Raw genomic sequence first — 25843 nt, 5'->3', positions numbered from 1 at the left:
TCAATAAAACTTACAGTTGGACAACAATAACAGTATCTGATTGTCCGGCAGGATTGACGGCCTAATTCACGCACTTGTCTTAATCCGATATATTCTGAGGAGAGGAAGGTGGCTCTCACTATGTGTTGTGTGGAGGCTCATTTCTGAACCGGGTAGTCAATCATGTCAAGAGCACTTCAGATTAAGACAAACAGCAGTGAAGTGTTGCTTGCAGATGTCCCCCCCCCCCCCCCCCCCCCCCCCCCAGTTTCAAGTCTTATGAGGTCCACTCATGTGGACTACCACAGGATAGCCATATTTAGACCCCTTCTCCAGCAGAATAGGCTTATCAGGCTCGGATGCCCCCCGTTAACTGCATCTCAGTGTGGGGCTCGGCTCACATAAATGCCTCGTGAAGTTCAAGCTGCATGCACACCCGTGTCAGTTGGCAAAGGGACATGGCAATGATTGAAATCTTTAGGTTGCTGATAGGACAGAGAGCCACACAAGAGCATAAATAACTAGCATGAGCTCAGAAACTCAGGCACTGGACAAAGACCAGTGGGAATCTGCCGTTGTGTTTTGTAGGGCCATACATTTGTCTGGCCCTATATACTGCCTTCTGTATGTGTGATTCACAGGGACACAGGGAGGAGATTCCACGGTGTAGGGATGTTCTGTTGGAACTACTGTTTGTGTGACTTATGTAATAATTGAAAGCACACTTGGCATTACTGGACCATAGACCTCATGGTTTTCAGCAACACCACAGGCCATGCAGGTGGTGCAAGAGCAGATATGGCAATAGGAGATAGGAGCACTCGGTAGATATTGCTTGGGATGAGCTCGACTAGAGAGGACAGAAAAAGGTGCGTGGCAGTCATGTTGTGAAGCAGATTGTGATCACGTGCAAAACTGTGAGCCAAAAGGTGCAATGAGAGGGAAACATTAGAAGTCCAAATGTGCCTTTTAGTACGCAGAGACTCACCAGATTATATTTAAGAATGAAAGACATTTTCAAGCATTTCAAATACATCGATATAAAGACAGATGCACTACAAATGTGCTGTTAATCTGTCAAGCATCCCAAAGCTACAACAAAAGAAAAGTGTGCCACCTAGTGGCGTTGGACTGGCCCTACATCTTTGGTGAGGACCTTAAAGGACCCTCTATTCAGATTAGATGCATGTGGCACGGGAGCCCCAAGTAGCAGCCAGAGGCTCAGATATTCAGGATTAGTGGATTGTGAGGCACAATAGGTCAAGAAGGCCGGTTCACTGCTTAAGAAGCCGTTAGTTTCCCAGGTTTTGAGATTGTGTTCAGCCTGTACTTTAACATTATCACAAGATTGGAAAAAAATGTAATGTAAATATAGTTGCCTCTATATTTACATTACATTTTTTTCCAATCTTGTGATAATGTTAAAGTACACGCAGTCTAGAAAAATTGGTACACAATTTTAGAAAGCTAATGAATCAGTACTGAAAGAGAGACCAAGAAAGCCAAACTGTGCGATTTAGCAGTTTATTAGGCAGTTGTGTGTACAAATTTTTCTTTTCATTTTCAATTTTTTTTTAATACACAATCAATAACTTTACAAAGGTCAAACCTCATGAATGGATCCCTTTCCACACACCAAAACTAAACAAGGTAAAGATTCTCAAAAGCAGTTAAGACAAGTCAGCGATAGATGCTTGTTTTTCCATTCTCTCTCTTCATCAGAAGTGCAAGCACTCTATTGCATATCCAGGCATGATAATGGATACAAAATCAAATGAAAAAAAAAAAAAAAAGTGGGAACATTTGAAAGAATGTGCTCCTACAGGATCCAAGATCATTCAAGAAAGCACTAGACAACACACTTCATATTGGAATCATCCATAACGACTATGGTCTCTGTGTGCCTCCTAGGAACACTCATCCCACTTCATCCCTGTTCCTGTGATACCATAAAGGGCATATCACACTCACACACACACACACACACACACTTCCTGAATCCAGAACAAAAGTAATTCGCATGATAAGGCATCTGACAAACTAACAGAGGCTGTTTTGAGACTGTTACTGAGTACAAACATCCAAGAACAGATAGTGATGTGACAACAGTCGGGTCAGACCTGGTTCAAGGGACTAGATACACCTCTTCGGATTTATTTTTATTTTTAATATATTACATTTTTTGACCACTGCATTTCAGCGGCTTAATATGAGTATGTCCGAAATCATGATCAATAAGCTCCTGTTCAACCCATCAGCTGCACAACCTCAAATGACATCCTTTCATATCGTCATTGCTGCTACATGCAAGTCCCACTTGCGCGTTGTTACCAATAATACAAATATATAAGTGTCCGTAACATTGGTCATGCGCAACAACGGACAACAATTTTTTTGTGTCAGGCAAGTAACGTCTCAGTCAACATCAGCAGAATTAAATTTCAAGAAGGAAAATACTTCTGAGATTTTTTCAGAGGTTAACCTTGTAGACACAAATTATCCCTACGATTATTCCACACTCATTCCCTAAGGGTAATTCAGACATCTCACTTCTCTTTCTGGAATTAGAACATCCGTTTCAAAATCAAGTTCTTTGAACAATACATCACTGGTCCATTTTCTAACCAATGGTCTTTTTGAATTAAAACCTAATGTAAACAAAAAAAAAAAAAAAACATGTATCAAATAAAACATCATCCAGCAATATATGATCATTAAAAAAAGTGAATCATTCAAAGTCCATAAATCCGTGTAATAATCTGCTATTCTCACGTAGAGCACTGATAAATATAGATCCAAACACAATTGTTTATTCTGAATATATAGATATATATATATATATGTCTATAAAAATGTAAGGAACAGACCATTTCAGAACTTCTGAGACAAAACACAACCTCCTCTTTAAAAAAAAAAAGATTTCCAAACAGTCATAATTCAAAACAAAAAGGTACTTTTTTTTCTCCTGACCAGACAGATGAAGGGGCAACGCACTTCCTCAGAAAACTCCGTGGTCACTGGTGCTACGGGCATTCTGAGAGCCAGTAGCCCTGAAGCTCTGAGCTGGGCATCATCATGGCCACTCAGGCCCCTGGTCACTAGGACCCGATCAAGCTCAAAATGGCTACTTGACCCCCAACGCCCCGCATGCTTAGGGGGCCATAGGCCTTTAGAGTGCAGGATGCTCTTGTGACCTGTGGGTCTGCGAGGACTATGCTCTTCAACAGCCTTGGTGCGTGGCTGTTGTGACCTGTGGGTCTGTGAGGACTATGCTCTTCCACAGCCTTTGTACGTGGCTGTTGTGACCTGTGGGTCTGTGAGGACTATGCTCTTCAACAGCCTTGGTGCGTGGCTGTTGTTCTCAGAGGTCCGCTGAGGCCTGGGTGTGCTGACTGCTCAGGCGGTGGTCAGTGTGAAGCGGAGCAGCAGGTAAGGGAAAAAAAAAAAAAAAAACAGCTGAACAAAAAGTGCTTCCCACTCCCTTTCACGTCACCAACCAAATGATCATCCATGGAACAGGACACACACACACACGCACGCGCACACACACACAGGGACAGGGACACACACACACACACACACATACACACACACACAGTAATCTTTCACCCCTGCCTGGATACAGTCCAGCAGGCTCAGTGTATCACTTCAGTCATACATTAACACTGGGGCAAGATAGTCTGTGGTCGCTGTTGAGGGGGCAAATTTCTTTGTGAAAACTACCAACATCCGTAAAACAATCTGTAAAATGACGACTATTTCAGTAAAGTGGCGGAGCAATGATTTCTCAGTTCTGCCGCCTCCACACTCACCCCTCGCAAGGGGCACTGATTCTGAAGAACATTAAGCCACGTCATGTCACCTCGAGACAACTGTGTGTGAGTCCTGTGATGCTTGCCCTCGGCTCCGACTGAGAGTTTGGAGACTACATGATTGCAGTTTTTTTTTTATGTACTTTTCTAACAGGGTTCAAAAGCGTGCTTCTAAACAATGTATGCAATTTCTGTCAATTCAATTTCTATTTACAATCTATAACCCTTGAATGTCCCTTTCGAGAGTCCCATGACAGTTCTCCATCTTTCAAGGACAAGTTGAGAAAGTACATCTTCTGTGACTTATGTGAAAAATAAAAAATACGAGAATAAATCACTCGTCTGTAGCTGAAAGTGGGGGAAACAGACAAAATTTCTTCCAGTGTATTTTCACTGTCTGTTTGAAAAAAACTGTTCAAATAGCATACATCAGATTATTATTCGTCTGCAACAAATCGAAGCGAATTAAGCGAATCATGATCGATCATTTCAGAGTGAGGGGAACATTTCAGAACCCATACAGGACTCAAACACATGAAGTCATGTTCGGTAACAGTGCCCCCATTAAATCACTCCCCTCTCGGTCACCCAATCAGAATGCTAGAACTTTTGGCCTCAGCATCATCATCCAATCATATTCATCCATCTTAGTGGAATGGCGTAGAGCAATGAGTCTGTTAACATGCTTATTGCTATAAAGACACAGAGTGAGAGTGAGAGTGAGAGAGAGAGAGAGAGAAAGACATAATCCAAAAAGATGGTATGACAGAAACGGAGGAAGAGACAAAGAGAATGGGAACAAACACACCTGTGAAGAGGAGAGAAACAAAGATATAGGTAGGACAGGAGAGAGAGAGAGAGAGAGAGAGAGAGAGAGAGAGAGAGAGAGAGAGAAGGTAAGAGACAAAAGAGAGGAGAGGACAAGAAAAGAGAGAGAGAAGGGTTAGAGAGAAAGAGAGAGGAGGGGAGAAGACAGAGGAGAAGAGAGAGAGCACAGAAGAGAATAGAGAGAGAAAGAGAAGAGAGGAGAGGAGAAGTGAGAAGAGAGGAGGAGAAGAGAGGAGAGGAGAAGTGAGAAGAGAGGAGGAGAAGAGAGAGCGCAGAAGGCGGTGTGAGCACTGAGAGCTATCGCGCGAGCAGCTTGATGAGGTTGGCGCACATCTCGAAGAACTCGATGGTGTGGCTGCCGGGCCGCGGGTACAACACATCGCCCACGGTGGAGTCCACGGAGGACGTTAGCGAGGAGACCAGCGAGCCGTCTCGGCCAGGGCCCACCGGGGGCGTGCCGGGCGCCGAGGCCTCACCGTCCCCCTCGCCCTTCTCAGTCCTGTCGTTCTTTAGGGCCATTCTGTAGTTCCCCACCGAGCCAGAGCGGTGAGGGGTAGCAGTCCCAGATTTGGCCTCAGTCACATCATCTGGGACAGACAAGGAGAGACATCATCAGACATATACTGAAGCTAAATTAATGTACAAGCATGTACCGACACACACACACACACACACACACACAGATCTACAAAACAAACTGGCAGTCACATACAAACTGGCAGTCACACACACACACACATCAAAACAAACTGGCAGTCACACACAAACTGGCAGTCACACACACACTATTAATTTTTAGTAACAAGAGAAGCAGCGGTGAGGCATTGAGATGCGACCTACCATCTATGCTCCTGAAGTCCAGCAGGTAGGTTCTGCTGTCCACCTGGTAGAGCTGCAAGCTCATCTTAGTCGTGGTGCCGGTGACGGGATTCTTCCTCCGCACACGCAGATAATATGGATTTACTACCTGTGCCGCCAGAAACACACCACACACGTTATTCACACTGAGCCTGTTCTAATGGAGAATTTAGCAGTAACACATGATATGACAAGGGTATACCACACACAAAAAAACACGACTCGCAGTGTTGGAACATGAAGTCAAGTGGAAAGTAAAGGCACCTTGCTGCTGTGAAGTATCTGTGATGTACACCTTGGTTGTCATAGCGACCAAAACAATTACATTGTGTCTCAAGGTATTTTACAGAGCCCAGAGTCTGACCAACCCCCCCACAGCAAACACAAAAGGCAAAAGTAGCAATTATCGAAATAAGTAGCAATTTAAATTCACTTGGCAGTAATGTTTAAACATTGTATATAGTAATTAGTTTCATTTTAATCCGTGCCGCCCCATACTTAGTTCCACTGGCAGTGTCCATGCTTGCCACTTGGTCAATAAGTGGTTTGTGGACTTGTAGCCTACTAGATATTAACGTTACATTGTGGAGTTCCAGATAAACCATTTTATGTGACAGTACTGCACATGAACACAGAAAGTTTTACATTAAAGTATAGATCAACTCCATCTTTGCACCAGAGTTCACTGAGGGGAGAATTTTGGTCAAAATGTATGATATGCCTGAATGTTAAACATCTCTACAAGCTGATTGAATGCGAGCTTAACCTAAAGTGGTGTTTATACAGGAATTAAGTATGTGAAGGAGGAGCAAAAAAGTCCCATCATTGTGGATTGTGGGTAATCTTAGGCTTGCAGAGGGCCGCCAAGGTAGGCTCACACACCTGGCACACACACACTAGGGGTGTGTTCAAAATATCGATACGGGGATACATCGTCGCGGGCCTCTTTACGATGCGTGTATCGATACGGAGGCGTCAGTATCGATACTTCACGTGCAACAAAAAAAAAAAAAAAAAAAAAATTTTTTTTTTTTTTTGTCTGTTTCTTTGTACAGCGTCTACTTGGTTCATGTGCCTGCCTGCATACTTTGCCCATCATCCAGTTGATGGTATAATTTGAAAGCAGAGTTTCTGTAGAATCCACATGAGGTGACAAATATGTTATGATGTACTGTCAAGGAGTTACAGGCAATTTTTTTTTGTTATAAGCCTAAAATATCGGGATACGTATCGTATACGTACGTATCGCATGTATCGCGATACATATCGTATCGCGACCCCTGTATCGGGATGCGTATCGTATCGCGAGGTGGTTGGCGATACCCACCCCTAACACACACCCACCTACACACTCACCAAACCCAGAGACACACACACCCTGTAAATGACATCTGCTTTCACTGAAGTCACGAAAATGCAATGTGTTGTCCATTTCCTCTTTTTTTAATAATTTCTCTGTTCTGCGTCAGTTCTCAGATACTTTCTCTGTAGCAACAACTAAAACATGAGTCACACCACGGTCTTCTTCGGTACACCCATCATAATGCCTACGGGCTTAACCAGCTTTTCAGAGACTGCTGCTGTTAATAGAACTTCAGAAAGCACCACCCCCAGTGTGAGTATAAACATACACAACCCACACAGACAAACTATCTAAGCTCCTGACAACAAGGCTTTGACTTCTCCAGCCAGACGATAATACTCTCGAAATGAAAGTTGGCAATGGAGCCTGCAGACAAGCTAAACATCCTCAGCAAGTCTCTCTCGGTCACACACACACACACACACACCCCCCCATAGAGTCAAGCTGACTTTTGCCCCAGTGTACAAAAGCCTGTGTTGTAAAAGCAGATTGACCTTGATAGGCGCCTGTGTACAACAGCAGATAAAAGAAAGGAATGAAAACAACATTAAAAAGCACCAGGATGTGGAAACCACTCATTTCCTCTCCAAAAAAAAAAAAAAAAAAAAGAGGCTGACTCCGCCTCCTTCACAAGCCAGCTCCAGAAACATTAACTAGCACTTCTCTGTGAGCCTGAGAAATAATTAACTGCCACTTCAAAGCCGCCCGTTTAAAAGACATCAGCTTGAGAGTTTAAGTGCGCGTCTGAAAGCGCCTCCGCGGTCTCAACACACGCTCGATCAGGCCCTGATAGCCTTCCAGACCCGGCCTATTTTGAGGACTTGAAACTGCCTGAACTTTCTGAGCTCTTTAACTCTTTGAGTGCGCGGCCGTGCCCTACAGCCCAGGCTTCAGAGCAACGCTACTGACACCACCGACTAGCAGAAACAGAGCAGGCCCAGTGTTAGCCAGGAGACGCCATGCCCACTGTCTGAATGGAGGGAGTTAGTAGCACTCACAGTAGAGCCACGCACACGCACACACACACACACACACACACACACACACACACACACACACACACTAGAGCCACGCACAAGCAGCAGCGGCACAGACAGTTAGAGTACAGCAGACCAAGGGGCTGCTTGTGACAAGCTTTGTCTCCAAGTGTGTGTGTGTGTGTGTGTGTGTGTGTGTGTGTGTGAGAGAGAATGTGTGTGTGAGAAAGAGAGTGTGAGTGGTCCAATGTTAAAAATAGCCTCTCCTGACCATGCTGAGAAAGCAGCCATGCAGCAGAGGAGTCAAGACAGAGGGCCTGTTAATATTTACAGGGAAACAAGAGTCTGGAGACAAGTCTTCTTATCTTCGTAGACACACGCCTGCCTCCCTCCCTCCCTCCTCGTCTCCTTGCCTCAATCTCTGTCCTGTTCTTTCTCGCTCTCCTTTTTAAAGGGGACTGAAGGTTAAAGGCAGTCATCTGTAGCTGTAACGTCTCTGGGCAAATAAAAGGGTATGAAATCCTGAGAGGACAAAGGTGGAAAGCACTCTCAGGAGAGGGGGGGGTGGGGGGCTAGCGCAAACACTCATTAGCGGTGAATTCTCTGTCGGCCAATCCAGAGCCAGAGTGCTGATAACAGGGTAGTGCGTTTCTGACCGCACCAACTTCAACAACAAAAGTCATAGACAAGTTTTCTGCATCAGTCCTCCATGTTTCCTGTTACGTAAACTTGAGCCCTCCCTCTACCGACCGCTCTATCCTTCCTCACTGTCCTGCCACCTCCAAATTCATTCATTCATTCAAATTGTTTCCATTTCCAACCCCTACCTTCATCCCACCCTCACTCCATGGAGGCCTTCTTCGCTGTGCCACGCCCTACCCCTCCACCCCACCACACCCTACCTCACCCCACTACATCCCACTACACCCCTGCCCCCCACATCCCACCCTACCCTACCCCTCCACCCGACCCTGCTCCCCACAAAACCCAACCCACCCTGCCCCCCACACCACCACACCCTGCCCCCCACCCCACCCACCCCCCAGGCGCTCACCTTCCACTCATAGTCCAGCTGCTTCATGGCCCGGCACACCTCGCTCATGATGTCGTTGGGCCGGCTCTGGCTGCGGATGCCCAGGTGCCACTTGGCGCGCCGCACGCCCAGGTGCTTGGACTTCTGCGGGTTGAGCTCGTCCAGGGTGTGGCGGGGCCGCGGCTGGCTCTCGGCCACGGAGAAGGCCATGCGCTCGGGGTGCGGCTTGGCGAAGTGGTGCGCCGGCAGATCGTCCAGGAAGGAGTCCGGCGGGCTGGAGGCCAGGTAGAAGTCTTTGGCCTCGCTCATGATGCGCCGGTTGTCGATGATCAGGTGGTAGGCCACCGCCAAGGGGTCCTGATGATTCCGACTGGGGGAGGGGAGGTGTGGGAGGGTTGAGTTTGAGTCAGGGACAAATATGTTAACAAAAACAAAATGAGTCATTCCACAGGCAGTTCAAAATCTTTTTTTATAAAGTATGATTCCCTGATGCTCAACCATACATTTAGGTTTAATCAGAACTATGTTTTAGAGGCATCTCTCAACTTCTTCTTGCATCCTAGAATCTGAAAAAATGTTATGTTGCATGACACTTCCCTGTAGTTGCACAATGCCTCTGGCTTATAACGTTACACATCAGAAATGGTGCAAGCAGGGGACAACTGGCGGAGGCATGCGTATGTACATAAGTGTGTGTGTGTGTGTGTGTGTGAGAACGAACCTGTAGAGACACGTAAGCACCTCCTCCTCTGTGCACTCGAATTTATCACACACCTCCCTCAGGGCCTCCTCGTCGATCATGGTGTTGCTGTAGGAGGCGTCCTCAGGGAACAGGTACTTGGGCAGCTCCTGCTTGAACCACTCGTCCTCCCTGGGCATCAGTTTAGGGGACAGAGGGCAAAGCCGGCAGAAAATAACATAAAATGTAAATAAAACACAAAACAACTTCAATACTGACTTAGCTCAATGAGAAAGCATCTTCATTACACAGGACTCGTTTGGTATGTACAGGTACAATTCCAAATGTGCAGAAAGATATTTTTAATGTCTTTCGGACACTTATTATTTATTTTCTTGGCGTTAAGAAGCAGGTAGGTACCATTGTCTAAGTATTTTACGTAAATAGACATGCTCCCTGTTTCACAAAGCCTTTTAGTCAAGTTCAAGTTCATAACGCCGGTTTGAGCTACAGCATTAAAGATGTATAACGTACAAACTTGTGTCGACTCAGATAAACAGCCAACTGTGCTTTGGTTTCTGTTTGCAATCAGCTTGTCCACTGAACAGCTTATCGGGTTATTCCCAATTCACGTACACAACGGTACTTTCAGCTGAAGTCTCATAGTAGCATAGGAAACTGTGGCTGTTGTTCCTCATAATGTTCATTGTGAAAGCCTGCCATGGACGGTTTACCCTTCAGTATATCAGTTCACCGACACTGCAGTGTACTGCCCTACTCAGTTACTGACCAGCAGGCTTTTGGTGTAAATGGCTTCAGCCTGGGAATAACATGGGTCAATGACATGGGTCAATGACTTGGTATCAATAGGATCCAGCACGGGTCGAACCGGTGTTGTGAACACAAGTTAGACACGGCTCGTTGATCTAAAAGGCAGGTCAATGTGGCTGGTGTGTTTGTGCGCAGGAGTGAGTCTGGTGTGTGTATGTGTGTGTGTCTATGTGAGTGAGAGTGTGAGTATTTTGGACTTGATATCGTTGATGGTAGCTGGTGTGTGTGAGAGAAAGTGAGACTGGTGTGTGTGTGTGTGTGTGTGACAGTGTGACTGAGACTGGGGTGGGGTGGGTGTGTATGTGTGTGTGTATAGACTCTGCCCTGATCTATTTGATGGTAGCTGGTGTGTGTGTGTGTGTGTGTGTGTGTGTGTGTGTGTGTGTGTGTGTGTGTATAGACTCTGCCCGGATCTCTTTGATGGTAGCTGGTGTATTTGTGTGTTTGTGTGTGTGTGTGTGTTTGTGTGTGTGGTGTGCGTGTGTAGACTGACCGGATCTCCTTGATCGTGACTGGTGTGAGTGTGAGTGTGTGAGTGTGTGTGTGTATATATATATATATATATATAGACTGACCGGATCTCCTTGATGGTGGCCCTCTTCATGGGGTCCACCTGCAGCATGTGCTTGAGCAGGCTGATGACCTGAGGGTTGAGGTACTGCGGAGTGAAGAAGATGCCGTCGCAGATCTTCTTGAAGAGCGTGGGCACGTGGTCGTCGTCGAATGGCAGCGTGCCACACAGCAGTGCGTACAGGATCACCCCGCTGCTCCAGATGTCCACCTCGGGCCCCGCGTACAACCTGAGGGAGAACGGGAGGAGGCACATCGGAGGAGGAACGCAGGGATCGGATGGACGATCAATACTGGCCACAGCGAGGACCGATCAATCATATCCTAATTGAACTGCTACAGAAACCACACTTCAATACTGACATTGATACTGATCTCCCACTACGTGGTTGCATTTAATTACCGCATTCCATTAGGTCTGTCAGAATGTTCATAATTGATTAAAGGAACCCAGCAGAGCTCTACACAACAGACATTAGAATTAGAACCACCTTAACGTGGGAAACATTTTGCACACATCTCAATAGGCAACGAGATCAGCAAGGAGTCGGTCTGACGATTGAGCACAGACCAACCCCCACTGTCAACCCATCTGTCCAACTCCAAGAAGCTGGCGTGTTTTTATTTTCCTGAGAAGAAGGATAAGTACGTACCTTCCAGATATGACTTCAGGAGCAGCGTAGTTTGGAGATCCACAACTCGTTCTCAGAAACTCCCCGTCAGACATCATATTTGATAACCCTTCGGGGAAATGAACAACAGACATCAGACAGACAGGAATCAGGGACGCGGTAAAACCACAGAGAAAAGATCTATAGCTAATAACATGAAAGGCTGCTTCATTGACTCTCTGTGTTTGCATGCGTGCGTGTTTGGCTGCACGTACACACAATCCCACTATTCCCCTGTTGGATAACAAAACTTCACCACGACAATACACTGACAAGAGCTGAGAGGGGATAAGAAGTCAGCGCCGCAGTGATTTAAACCTATCAACTCCAAAAGTAGCTAGACAGGTTAAATTTAACCTCAAAAAGGTGGCATTATCATTATTATTTATTTATTACATTTATATATATATATATATATATATATATATATATATTTTTTTTTATTATTTTTTTTTAAGTGTCCTCTTTCTTTGACGTTGTGTATGTATGTGTCAGTATGTATTATATGTACCTTTGGTGGGTGGGATCAGGGTTATTGTATGTATAATTGTACTGTGAAAACTTGAAAAAAAAGTAGTAAGACAGAAGGGCATTCAGACAGGGGCGAGTTCATTAGATGGAATATAGTGACTTCTCCTCCTCACTGCTTTTTCCATCCAGTATTGACCACCATGGGATAAGCTATGCCTCCAAGCCTGTCTGCACAAGCTTGTTCACATGTTCATGACTTTCTAAGTCCACTCCGCTTGGCCAGTCACACATTATCAATCAGTTAGCAATAAGCTACTCAGGCACAAACCTCCTGTGGATTCAGTTTCAATCAGTTAGCAATAAGCTTATAAGCAATAAGTTGGCAAACCTTCTGTGGATTCTCTACACATGCAGTGATCAGTTAATATTACTGAAATTATCTCAGGGCTGGGAACTCAGACTGACCGCTAGCTCGGCCATCTTACATGCTGATGGGCAACAGTCCAATGGGGCAGCAGGACTCACCGAAGTCTGCGATCTTGGCGTTCATGTTAGCGTCCAGCAGGACGTTCTCGGGCTTGAGGTCCCGGTGCACCACCATGTGCCTGTGGCAGTAGTCCACGGCGGAGATGATCTGCTGGAACAGCCGTCGGCTCTCCTTCTCCTCCAGCTGGGGGGGCCAAACCAAACCAAACCAAACCATCTCATGAGTGTCCAGGTGAGGAGGAAATGAGATGTGCATACATACATACATACATACAAGACTAGTATACCTAACTAACATGACAGGCTTAGCTGGTTCCTTTTGCTACACACATGTCCAAAATCACTGTTAAAATGAGTTACTATTTCATATGAGGAACATTTTAATTTTAATTCTAGATAACATTTTTTTAGGTGATTAAGTGCTTGCCACGGCTTTTCCAAAACGTTTACTGCTCTGTGTGGTCTGGACACTTTCCAACAGATTTCGGTGGAGTTAAATGGTGTGAGTTGTCAAGAATTAGCTGGGGAGGCCAAAACAAACCAAACCACCTCATGAGTGGAAATGAGATGTGCCTACATACAAGACTAGTAAACCTAATTTGCACTTTATATTACCAGCATTAATTAAGTTGTATTTATGCAACGTCAACATTCCGATTAAGTTTGGTACTTAAATGAAAGGAGATTTAACGTTACCGAACATTCACAACCAGGCTTAGCTGGTTCCTTTTTGCTACAGTCATGTCTAAAACACTGTAAAAATGAGTTACTATTTCATGTGATTACATTTTTTAGGTGACTAAGCGCTTGCCATCGCGTTTCCAAAACTTTTACTGCTCTGTGTGGTCTGGACACTTTCCAACAGATTTCGGTGGAGTTAAATGGTGTGAGTTGTCAAGAATTACATTTAAAGAGACTCTAAACTCTTTCCAGCTAAGGGCTTCCAGACCTTATCCCAGTGTAAACGGAGCCATGAGGCAGTTTGGCAAAGCCGGGCTGGGTGGCTGCCATCACAGCAGAGCTCAAGAAGCACAATTAAGTGATTGCACACACACAGATACCTTTGGAGATCCTGTGCATAGTACGGGTCATTTTTTTTACAATACCTTGCCGTTTTTACAGATGTAGTCAAAGAGTTCTCCTCCTGATACGTACTCCATCACCATGAAAATGTCCGTGGGTGTGCTAATGACTTGGTACCTGCGACCAGACAAACAACACAGTTACTACATGGCAGCCATAGGACAAATCATCATAGGACTCTTCACTTGAAGAGGCAAAAACCTAAAACCCATACTAAATACTGACTGAGTGATTGAAGCCATTTAATTGGATAAATGAATGCAATCAAAGTCCTCCAAAGACAAACAGAAAACGATCTATTCAAAATATATACAATATACCAATACAATTTCATCCTACACTGAGTTTTCAATATTTACATTTCTTTACAACATATAGCAGAAAAAACAGGTCCAGGAGGCTGCTTGGCTTGTTTAAGGCAGCCACTAACAGAAATCACACAATGGTGAGAAAATCCCCACTGGTCCCTTCAGGCCCCACCGTGGCAGAACTAAAGAGAGCTCCCTGCAGCCAACTAGCCCACAGGAGCTCAGCCGTACAGGAAGACCACTCTCCCCTTACAAGCCAGCACACCCCCCCAACCGCCTTGCTTCCCTCCTTTTATTTCTCTGTCTATTAATCTTTACAGTCCATTGCTCCATTTCTAGATCACTTTCTCACGCGCCACTGTCTGTCTCGGTCTCCTTTGTCTCGGTCTCCTTTTTCTCTCTCTCCCTCCCTCCGTCTCCCTCTCTTGGAATTTTAGAGAAGCCATGAGAAAAATGCTGGCCAGGTCACTGGGGGATCAAGCCCCCGGAAATCCTAATCAGATCCTGTGACAGAGAGCGGTCCACAGAAAGAGACTATACTGCCCTGTGACAGGGAGAGCGGTCCACAGAAAGAGACTCTACTGCCCTGTGACAGACAGAGCGGTCCACAGAAAGAGACTCTACTGCCCTGTGACAGACAGAGCGGTCCACAGAAAGAGACTCTACTGCCCTGTGACAGACAGAGCGGTCCACAGAAAGAGACTCTACTGCCCTGTGACAGACAGAGCGGTCCACAGAAAGAGACTCTACTGCCCTGTGACAGAGAGAGTGGTCCACAGAAAGAGACTCTTAAACCCTCTCACAGACAGAGCGGTCCACAGAAAGAGACTCTACTGCCCTGTGATAGAGAGAGCGGTCCACAGAAAGAGACTCTACTGCCCTTCGCAGACAGACAGAGCGGTCCACAGAAAGAGACTCTACTGCCCTGTGATAAAGAGAGCGGCCCACAGAAAGAGACTCTACTGCCCTGTGACAGACAGAGCGGTCCACAGAAAGAGACTCTACTGCCCTGTGATAAAGAGAGCGGCCCACAGAAAGAGAGTCTACTGCCCTGTCGCAGACAGAGCAGTCCACAGAAAGAGACTCTACTGCCCTGTGATAAAGAGAGCGGCCCACAGAAAGAGACTCTACTGCTCTCTGTCGCAGGTGCCTATGGCGATTGGCCAGCTCAGCGGCCTCTAATCCTGTCATGACTTACAGTTTAATTATGTGAGGGTGGCGGAAGAGCTTTAGGTTCTGGATCTCCCGGCGGATCTTCCCCACAACGTCCAAACTGCGAATCTTCTGCCGGTTCAGGATCTTCACAGCCACTTGGTGCATGGTCAGCTCATGCTGGCCCACTGTGGAGAGAGAGAAAGAGAGAGGCATTAAGAATCAGAAAAGCTTTGCGAAGATAAAAAAACACCATCTCGGTTACTACAGTAGGCCATCTGTCACGAAAGCTACTTTGTTGTCACAAGAGGTGGATCAGATGGCAGTTTTGCCTGTTTCTCCCAAGCAAACCAATGACAAACAGTGAGCAGATGAGATTGCATGGCCAGGCACAGAGCAACTTGAACTCTCTTCTCTAGCAGGCGCGGGTAGAATGTCTGCGTTAGCGTTAGCTCTCAACGGGGTTGGCTGGCACAGCCTGGCTAGTCTGCATGATGCAAGTCTAGCAGCCAGCACTGAGTGTGAAAAAAAGCAACGCGGTCTTTCTTAGCATGGCAGTCACGCCCACACGGACGAATGCAAATGATGATGCAGGGCAGGACGCTGTGGTACGGCCTCTGCACACACACACAGTGTGGACAAGCGTTTGAGCAGTTCCAACCCAGCCCCCAGCCCCGGCTCTATCAACCATTTGGACCTGTAGGCTCACTGAAGAGCCATCATTAGTTTGAGTTGATGAGTAGGGAGAGGGATAATGCAGGACTGACAACCAAGCCTGCAAGTGGGAATGCGTTGAGAGCTAGGTGAGACACACAATATATTGACATTTGACTATGCTGCTGACGATGTATATAGTACTCTGAAGGTAGTCATTGATTACCCACAAAGCCTGCCCTTGACGTCCTGAAAATGGCAGCCAGGACTCTAGTTCTTCAGATGTCAAATCAACACCTCAGAGCTCCCCAGACAACACACAGAAATTTGATTACTCTGATACGTGGTACAAGGTGTGAGCGAGGAAAGGTCTGGAGTTTATCGTAAAACTTAACACCGATTAACACAAGGTCTATTTTTAACAGGCTTGTGACTTAAGGGTCACGACAGTCCAGAAATGTTATTAAAAAAATGTGTGTCAAGATACAAAAGACATTACCTAGCCAAACTACTTTAAATATGGCCATTAGGACTTTGTTTCCCTAAAGAGTTGTATCTTAGCAGCCTGCTTCTCCTGCCACTCCCTGAAAAAATACACTCACACATGGCACTTTCTTAGCCCAGGGGTAGCCTACGCTTCATCAGAAATTAATTTGGCACTTGAGGGAGATTGAACAGAACTATTCCACTTCACCACAACATAAACACTGACTTCACCACCACAAGAACAAGGGATGGTATTTTCATTTCCAACTTTTTAAGTAGCAGAAACGCGTGCACTTTCAGAGGGGAACATCGCTGACAGTACAGCCATTCAATGCACACTTCCAACTATACATAAAAGATTTTCAGTCTTTTTTTTTTTTTTCAACTACTCGTAGAAGCCCGTAGAAAGCATTGGACGTGAGACTGAATTATTTACCAACATGCTTTCAAAGTCCTTGAAAAATTGAGCTAACCCATTCTTCAAGCTGTAATCATCAAGGTAATAGCAGCTCACCAGCAGATTGAAACTACTGCACAGTAAGTGTGTGAGAGAGAGGGGAGGAAAAAAGAAAAAATTCTTGCAGAGGAGGTTGACAGACCAGATACTCAGTAGCTTCTGGCCATTCAATGCTGGTAAAAAATGAGGCGGAGAGGGTAAAGGTCTCTTTCATTCATGCAGCAGAGAAAGTGACGTACTCTGCGAGCAAAGCACATCTGGCTGGGTCTAACTAATAGTTAACGTCAATGTTTTCCCCGACAGAGTAATTCCGCTGACATTACCATTTGGATGGCCACATTTGTGGAAAACTGGAAAAAAAATAATTTCCGAAAGGCAGAGGATGACACATTGGTATTTTATAGTAATGCGATCTAATGTTCTCCAGCAAAAGCTTTAACGTTACTGACCAGTGCAGACTGTTGCGTTTATGACTAACAGCCAATGATTTCAATATATCAGCAGAGATCGAAACTCTTCTTCTTTTTGACATCATTATATTCCATAACTTCACAGAAAATGATGAGTTGTATCCTTCTATGAAGTCCGACTAGCTGCCCAGTTTGCAACCAATCACACACGGAAACATTTATCGTTAGCCATCAAGACACTACAATGTTAGCTTGAAACATGTTTGGCAACGTTTATATCCCACAGAGAGGCGAACACCTGCGTCTCAAGTACAAATGACAGACTGGTCTCTGCTGTTCATATTGTTGGCTGTCTGACAAGCCAACAAGTGAAAGCCCAGTCGGCAAACTATGCAGGCTAAGCTATGCTATAGCTAGTACGCTATGCAGTTCAACTTGACTATCGCAAGCTCAGCTACCGCTAACGCCAATGATAGTAACATCCATAGTCGAGAAGCTTTTACACATACCTTTAACTTTTCCAAACGTTCCCACCCCAAGCGTGTCCCCGAGAATGTAGTGTCCAATTTTCACCCTGCCTTCATGTTTCTGTTTGTCCGTCGCCATCTTCCCGCATAGGCCTCACCTGCAACAGCGGCAGGCAGACGGAGATGAACTGACGAGTACTGCTAGCTACGACAGATATCAGACCTAGACGTGAAGTTAGAGTCGGAGCATACTAATAGGGGTTCCGGAAAATTTCAATAAAAAAGCCAGCCTTTAGATCAATAAAAAAGGTAGGTCTATTAGATGTAGTCATTATCAACATTATTGTCAGCAGCATTGAGTGGATTCTGATATGTTTTATATCTCTACACATTATGAGTATTCAAAAGTATATTATTTATCCATAGTCACACAGCTGGCACAGTAGTTAAAACACAAAGGTGCGAAATTTACTTGTAACGTCTTCCAATCCCATCCCCAAACATGGATTAATATTTGAAACGACATGTTTTGTAAAAGTTTATTTACATCCATTCCCTTCTACGATTTGTATTTTGCATCATCAAGTCTTCGTTGTTGTCGTGAGCAAGACTTTTATTTTGACACTACCTCAGCTTTGAAAGAAAGTCTACTGTACATTTCAAAGAAATTATGAAAATCTTCGATTGTACAGCGCAGGAAAAGCTCGCTTCTTCCTTCATCATTTGCCTCTGCAATCTGATTATAATACCTGAAATCACATATCGATTCATTTATTTTATTAAATATAACTTCCCCATAATGCATGAAGACTACTGGAAGTTCCCTCATGGAACAGACCATTACACTATTGTAGGTTTCCTTAGAAGTAGATTGGCAAAACGAAGAGGTGAATGCAATCAAAAATATAAGGCTTTATATTTGGATACATATGTACGTTATATTCCTGTATATAAAAATTATATATTGTAACATGTCCCACAGAGAGGTGAAGATCAAGTGTGATCTGTTTTAATTTCACAATAATCACACAGAACAACCACTCCACCAGAACTGTAGCGAGAGCTTACTCAAATGTCCGAGAAAATAAAACAAGACAAGGCAGCGTGCCAGCAATCAATGACCAGTTCCCACAAATAAGGCTTTTTAAAGGCTTTTGCCTCTCTGTCCCAGCCCACAAGACCCGTTAGATCGATACATTGCCCTCCCACATCAAAGTTTCCTCGACCCTTAGGGAACAACAAGATCCTCACTGCAGTTGGGCATTATGAGTGGGTCTTCTCCTTCATTCGGGGGCGAAGGGGAAGGGTGGCATCAGGGAGGGGTATTGAAGGGGTAGCTGGATATGTGTGTGTGGGCGCTTGGGGGCATTGGGTGTGTGTGTGTGTGTGGGCGCTTGGGGGAATATTTAGGACTCTGGGCACATCCTGCTGAACATACTTATTCCCATCACGTGCCAGTGACCAAGTGGGGGCCTTGCCAAGGAATGTGCTCAGGGGTAGCGTCTCCGCAGTAAGGGGCCAACCTATCTCTACGTAGAACTACTACCCTCAGGATGGCAGCAGGACCCTGTAACCACCTCTCCGAATCATTCTAACACTCTACAGGGGCCCACCCAGTCGCTGTTCAGCGTAGGGCAACTTCCTTTTCTTCTCTAGACTGGGCCAGTAGGCCCACACCAGTTCCCCTGCCTCCAAGTGGGGGCCTCTGTGGTCTACTCTAGGTCATAGTTTCATATATCGGCCCTCCGGTGGATTTTGGTCAGCAGTCCCCTGGCGGTGCGCCACTTCTAGTCCGCTCTCGGACCACCATGACCTTTAGCGATAAAATAATATAATTTGTTGATGGTACTAGAAGGCTCTCTAGGTGAAAAATGACTTAGTCAATTAAAGACTTATGTTACGCACTGGTAAGATCTATGAAAATGTAAAAAAATGACTATGGTAAAATTACTGAAAAAATTGAAAGAGAGTGGCAAAACAGTGGTCTGTTTGTCAGTAACTCACCACTGAAAAAAAAAACAAGCAAAGGCCAGCAGAAGGCCAGCAGACCGCCAGCTGTGCTCCCAGTGGACAGTGGTTCAGTTGCCTGCGGTCAGGGTCAATGGAGAGAAAAACACTTAATGTAATAAGATAACGTCAATACTCAAAAAGAATACCACTATATGGCAGGCCTAACCTATCAAAATTCGTCACATCTAAAACATGTTTTGGCATAAAACATAACGTCCAAAAGACCACAACGCTGCTTTTTTCGGCGCAATAACTTAAAATGACGTAACATGCGTTTTAAGTGTTGACACTGTTGCATTGTATTGGGCTTCCAATGACAGATCTCCCCAATTGCATTTTTTTATGTACAAATTGAACATGAACAATCTAGAAATTTCCAATAGTATTCTTTGTAGGAAAAACTACATTTTGAATATCCAAAATATATTGTAATATAATATCAGATACCTAAAAAAAGAACTATGGCTACAAACAATTCAATTGCAGATATCCACAAATGAATTGTTGACAACTGCTAATGGGTGGATAGGATGTTGTTTAAACATCAAAAGGGTTAAAAAGGGGTAACTAGGCTAAGCTAAACTGATCAACTAACTACCTGTGGCCATGTCAATAGCTTGTCCTCCAAGTTTATGTGTACTTCTGACACCAGTGTAACATTTCACACACAGAGGTGAAAATATAAGTTGATCTTTATTTATTTCACAATTTTTTATGTTGTAGAATTTCAAGTTCCAGTTTTCATGATTAAAACCCCCTGCATTTCAGGGGTACCAGGAGTGTGCACGTCCATGTAGCGGATTAGGTCCTAGTCCCGTCACCAGGATAAAAACTGAAATCTTAATTTATCAGATTTGTTCAGTCAGGACAGAGGATGCTGTGAGGGAGACGCCCCATAGAGAGAGCTCTGCGGTGGGCTGTGTTTAGATATGAACTGCCTTGAACTAACATAAGGCAAGCTGGCTGAACCGGTCTGAGAGAAAAAAATACGAAGATAACAAAGGCGACATCATGAAAAGTCAAGACCGTTCTCATCTGAGCTAAATCAAGACAAACCTAGCTAAATGTTTGGCTATGCCACAACTTCTAATTGGTTGGAATTTTTCTCTCAAAATCCCATTGCCGAGAAATTCATTTCCTTTCACTCCACTGCTGAAGAATGTCCTCGGCTGCCTTCAGTGTTGAATCCTCCTAGAGGAAGAAAGAAACACCATGAGGGATTCAGAGATAACCTTCTGGTCAGTTTTTGGTGGCCAGTTTCAAAGCAGCCTCTTCAATCAGCTCACAATTCATAATAAGCAAGTTACCTTGACAAAGCAGAACCTGATGTAGTTTTGGAAGTCTTTCTGGTGTTCAGGGCTGTAGAAGGCTGAGACTGGAATTGTAGCTAAACCCTGGTGAGATATTGAACGTTTGAAACCAAAGGATTATGAAGTGGATTTAACTAAAGGCACTTCATAGATCATTTTGAAACATCAATATCTATAAAGATGTCTTTACAGGAAATGTGTCAGTATTAATCCAAAAACACTTGGGTGAACTAAAATGAACAACAACCGAAACAAAAAATCACCTAAAAAGCATAACAATCCTCTGAACAACCATTCACTATGTGCAATGTTTTACTGTCTAACCATAAACAGAGTAAATGTTCAGATTAAATGTTCAATTCCAAGAGCTGTTAAATATTAAACATGTCTGCAAAGTCTTCATAAATGTTTACCTTTTCTTTAATAAGCCACTTAACAAATCGGTAGTCATACAGCTCCCCCTGGGTGCTGGGGTCATTCAGGTCAACCTCTATGGAAAACATACACAACTTATAAGATATGTTATATACTATTCTGCTCAGTTCGTTGTACTTAGTTTTAATTAATCAATGGGATGCAATCCCAGAGAATACTAATAAAAAAAGTTCACAACAGTAATTATTAATGTATTAATGGTCTGCACTTCATTAAGGTATATGCAGTTTATAACACGGCTCTTCTTAATGCTGTAGAATGCTCCATTCACTTGAATGGGGCTTCCCAACGTTCTGCGGTCAGTTATTAACCGATAGCAGACCGTTGCTATGCAATAATGACCAGTGTCAAGGAAAGTGGCCTTTTTGCCTCTGATTCACGTCTTTCGTAGCACTCCGCAAGTAGTCCGGTAACTTATCAATGGAGTTTCAGCAGACGGTTAAGCAGCTGTGTTCTAAAGAATGTTCAACTGTCTTTGAAGTTCAACGTCTTTGGCGAACTATTTCTCTGCTTTTTAACACTACGTATAGTAACAAAAACAAATACATTGTAGAGAAAACACACTGTGTGAAGTTATTTTTTCGTGTTGGCAAGTAGCCGTATAATAAGCGGGATAATGTATAGAACGCCGGTCATTGTCGGGAAAATAAGCCCCTTCACAGTGAAGCAACACCCCTCCGCTTCGCGTCGGGGTGCTGTTCGCCCTGTCGGGGCTTGTTTTCCCGACAATGACCTGCGTTCTATACATTATCCCTTACATAACGAATGGCCCACTTAGGCTATACATAACACTCTACCGGCCCCCCCACCCTCCTTTGCTTTGTGCAAGCAGGTTCCAATGCAGAAGACAAAGGCTCACTGAGAGTGGAGATGTCTGTGATCATGAAGTATCCTCCCTGGGGAATAATCGGTTGCAGTCCCACGCTCTGCAAACACTTGGCTAGCCTCAGGCGTTTGTGGTGGAGTAAGGTGGGAAGCTGAAGAAAGTAACTCTCCTCTTTCCCGAAGCAGTCGTACTCCCTCGCGAAGCCTGCTGCCACGGCCTCCTACGGAACAACAACAACAATAACAACAACACTTAAAGTGGAGCAGACACCACTGAAGGAGGACACATGCCACCTGACAGCAGGAGCCACGGGATGGTAGCATACGCGCAGAGTTCGGATGAGGGTATGTGACTTGACTTGTGACTTTGAGAGGGTTGCGGACAGAAGCAAGAGGCCCCCACCTGTGCTGCTGTTGCGCAGTGATAAACAGAATTCTGATGGACAGTCTTCAGGTGTTTTAAGATCCGCCCTGATCCCATTGCCCAACCCACCTGAAACAGGGAAAAGATGCACACATTTGTAATAAAACGGCAGCGTACATTGATAGGCCAAGTAACTGTCAATGACAACACTGAATTTCATATAAATATTAACATTTAACATCAAATGAAAATGTAATGGATGTGTGAATATGAATCATTAAAGTAAATATACAACATTACACTACTAATTAATGCAAAGCTAGATTCCATATTTATGGTCTACCTTCCATCCTGTGGCACTGAAGGTCTTTCCTCCGCTTCCAATGGTGACAGTTCTTTCCCACATTCCAGGAAGACTGGCTACAACAGACACACAGCATAGCAACATAAGTGCCCTATGGTGGTGACCAACTTTTTGTTCCATGTATGTATGTATGTTTCATTGTATCTTTGTTTCTTTAAAAAATGTCCTACGGCTTTGGGGTGGATAGGCTACAAACTGCAGTCTCACTTTTTTTTGTCTGCTCAGTTAATGATCTCACCTATCTTTACGTGCTTGTTTCCATCATAGGTTAGCCATTCATACACCTCATCACTGATGCAAATCACATCATGCTTCACACAAAGGTCCGCAATAACCTGCAGCTCTTCTCTCTTGAACACCTGAGAGGCAGAGAGGAGTGACCAGAAGGACAGGAAAGGTGGGCACAGTGCTGCATGCACTGGAAATAAACTGAAGCCTGATGATGGCGTCAAAGAAAAATAGTGGGGTTAGGTGAAAGCTTCCTACCTTTCCCAGTGGATTGTTAGGGGTATTGATAACAATCGCTTTGGTACGAGGGCTGAATTTACTAGCCAGCTCTTCTGGAGATAAGACCCAGTCAGCACTGGACAGTGCCTGGCCACTATCTGCTCTCTAACACACACACACACACACACACACACACACACACACACACAAAGGCGCACACGGTCAGTCACAGGGATTAATACACAATAGAACTGTTTCCACAGGCCCCAGGACTCACTGTCATTTACAAATCCTCAAAATCCTTCAATGAATCACAGTAATGGTATCATTGACTTGAGTAGTTTTTGCCATAACACTGGGACTTACAGGTCTCAGAGGCACATACACAGCTTTGCCTCCTGCCATTTTCACCATTGGCTGATAGCAGTCAAAAAATGGCTCAACGATTATAACCTGAGAGAGAGCAGAGAGATGCACTTTATTACTTTGCGGATAGACACATGGAATGTGCACAAGGTGTGTTATCGGGCTGGTGTGTTTGAAAATCAGATTTCTGAAGTGTAATTTCATTACTGTAGAAATAATGAAGTGGCAGAATAACTGACAGCAAATAAAGAGAGAAGACACAGACCAGACTTAAAGTGATTAAATAAATCATAACAATATGTGGATGGTAATGTATACTATTAGGGTATACAACCACACAGTAGAACAACTCTGTGTGACCATGCCTACCTCATCTTCGTCATCAACCAGAGCCTGGAAAGTGCAAAAGAGTGCCTGATAAGCTCCCACTGTCACCAAGATATCTTCTAGTGGGTCCACTTCTCTGTCCATAACTCTCCCAAAGAACTTAGCAAGGTTTTTCACCAGGGGTGGATGACCCTGTAACACAAAGGAAATAAAACAGACCTCTTTGCTTTGCCTATCAAACCAACCAACCTTAATGCACTTCTTCTTCGTTTTTATGTATAATAATAATTATATTAAATAACGTAATTCTCACACTCAAAACTCATTTATGAAATCTGCAGGCAAAACAAATGTGACAGTGTGAGGGTGATTGTCTTACAAAGGCCCTTGTGTACTGATGCATGGGACAGTCCCCGCTCACAGCTTTACAGAAAGCATCCTGAATGAAAGCAGGAGGGGAGAAATCTGGAAATCCTTGGCCCAGGTTTACAGCTTTATAATCTGCCGCAAGCTGAGTAAACTCAACCCTGCCAAAAGACAGACAAATGCAAAGTATAGATATAGGACCTTTGAAAAACATGCGGGGGAATTCACAGGTGACGTGTATTTAGTAGGGTTGTCAAAATAACGCGTTCATTTCGATAGAAAAGAAAAACATTAAAATAACTCGTAAAAAAAAAAAAATGAATGCACTCTATGATGCCCCTTGACCCCATATTACATGTCACTGTAGGCCACAACTGTTTAAAAAAGAAAAGAAAAAAACGTTACTAAAACTCGGTAGTCTGAGACAGACTATGGAATGAATTGATCAGGATTTAAGAACATGTGTTCTTCATTACAAAAAAGTTTAGTGAAGTATCTGTTGGGTGCCATCATTGTGTGAACATCACGCTGTAAGGCTGATCTGTCAATTTACGTCAATGCAAAGTCTGATTTGAATCGCTTTTCACGGTAAATTGATTAATGCGATTAATTTAGATGAATTAATCTCAAATCGTGTAAATAATTCATTTTTAATTTCTTGACAGCCCTAGTGCATTGTGTTATTTGCCTATTGTTATAATGCAATGATCAGTTCCCAAGAGGAACTTCAATAAATCGCCATTAACACATGGAGAGATGAATTATGGGACACCATAACTGGCCTTGGAGGGGGGAGATACATTGTTGTTGATCACAGAAACAAGCAGTCATTCCTTACCATATATTTTTGTCGATTCCATCAAGTCTTCGTGCATGCAGTCTGCGAGACATTATTCCCTAACAGCAAACACAAGGCACACATTTATACAGTCTTGATCTGAGTATACACGGTTGCCAACTTGGAGTTTATCATTTGAAGTTTATTACCTTATTTCCCGAACACGAGCCAGACACAACTCTGTTGCAATGTATTAGAACTCCGGCTGTGCTTCTCAGCATAACAGGTATGGATCTAGATTATTTTGTAAATTATGTATTTTTAACACTGGCAATTTTGCATTGCACACATTTTGTTTCACCGTTTAATACTTCTATTCGTCAGTCTCTGCATGTTCGAAATAAAGGTCGCAGTTAGCCCGTCCAGGATCCTGTTACAAGCCAGTGAAATTCTTCAAGCTGAGTTATGCAGTGCTTGCTTCACAACACGTTTACACTTAGCTCCAGAGAAATTTCACATTTACACACTCCAAACAATGTTAAACCCAGCTTTTCTTTTCCGTTGTCTTGCATATTGAACTCACTCAGCTGATCGATGTCGTCACGCTCCTCCCGAACCTTGACCTGAAGATTTTACATGGGCGGAGCTTTGCTTGTTCGCAGTCTTTTCTAGGGAC

General features: G+C 44.2%; 2 protein-coding genes across 5 annotated transcripts; both read right to left on the bottom strand.

The window, feature by feature from the left end:
• Positions 1-1524: 1524 nt before the first annotated feature.
• Positions 1525-17748, bottom strand: prkaa1 (protein kinase, AMP-activated, alpha 1 catalytic subunit). Its single transcript, XM_080842087.1, has 10 exons — positions 17618-17748; positions 15148-15289; positions 13665-13758; positions 12598-12742; positions 11584-11671; positions 10936-11160; positions 9572-9721; positions 8872-9220; positions 5460-5586; positions 1525-5206 (listed from the first exon to the last, which is right to left on the bottom strand). The coding sequence occupies exons 1-10, from the start codon at positions 17712-17714 to the stop codon at positions 4917-4919; spliced, it is 1707 nt and encodes a 568-aa protein (XP_080698213.1). The 5' UTR covers positions 17715-17748; the 3' UTR covers positions 1525-4916.
• A 2511-nt stretch (positions 17749-20259) lies between these two features.
• Positions 20260-25825, bottom strand: kyat1 (kynurenine aminotransferase 1). Of its 4 annotated transcripts, XM_080841726.1 has the most exons (14): positions 25751-25825; positions 25377-25461; positions 25228-25286; positions 24403-24550; positions 24066-24215; positions 23697-23783; positions 23370-23495; positions 23122-23242; positions 22863-22939; positions 22559-22648; positions 22190-22376; positions 21309-21385; positions 20893-20979; positions 20260-20776 (listed from the first exon to the last, which is right to left on the bottom strand). In XM_080841726.1, exons 2-14 carry the CDS (start codon positions 25446-25448, stop codon positions 20717-20719), a joined length of 1341 nt encoding a protein of 446 aa, XP_080697852.1. In that variant the 5' UTR covers positions 25449-25461; positions 25751-25825; the 3' UTR covers positions 20260-20716. The 4 variants fall into 4 exon arrangements, with proteins under 4 accessions (XP_080697852.1, XP_080697854.1, XP_080697853.1 ...); XM_080841728.1 differs by lacking the exon at positions 25377-25461 and having other exon boundaries at positions 25751-25818; XM_080841727.1 differs by lacking the exon at positions 25751-25825 and having other exon boundaries at positions 25377-25744.
• Positions 25826-25843: the final 18 nt, after the last annotated feature.

The sequence above is a fragment of the Sprattus sprattus genome, assembly GCF_963457725.1.
Source record: "Sprattus sprattus genome assembly, chromosome: 7".
NCBI lineage: Eukaryota > Metazoa > Chordata > Actinopteri > Clupeiformes > Clupeidae > Sprattus > Sprattus sprattus.
Note: the sequence above shows the minus strand (reverse complement) of the source record. Positions and strands in the feature narration are given on the sequence as shown.

Bases quoted from the DNA above. Each gene is read 5' to 3' on its own strand.
- prkaa1 (XM_080842087.1), bottom strand. From the start codon at position 17,714: ATGGCGACGGACAAACAGAAACATGAAGGCAGGGTGAAAATTGGACAC. The intron at 15,290-17,617 runs GTATGTGTAAAA...CTCTCTCCACAG, and splicing joins AACGTTTGGAAAAGTTAAAG to TGGGCCAGCATGAGCTGACC. The intron at 11,672-12,597 runs GTGAGTCCTGCT...ATTTCCCCGAAG, and splicing joins CGCCAAGATCGCAGACTTCG to GGTTATCAAATATGATGTCT.
- kyat1 (XM_080841726.1), bottom strand. From the start codon at position 25,448: ATGCTGAGAAGCACAGCCGGAGTTCTAATACATTGCAACAGAGTTGTG. The intron at 21,386-22,189 runs GTGAGCCTTTGT...TGTTTTCCATAG, and splicing joins CACAGACATCTCCACTCTCA to AGGTTGACCTGAATGACCCC. The intron at 20,980-21,308 runs GTAAACATTTAT...ATATCTCACCAG, and splicing joins AGTGGCTTATTAAAGAAAAG to GGTTTAGCTACAATTCCAGT.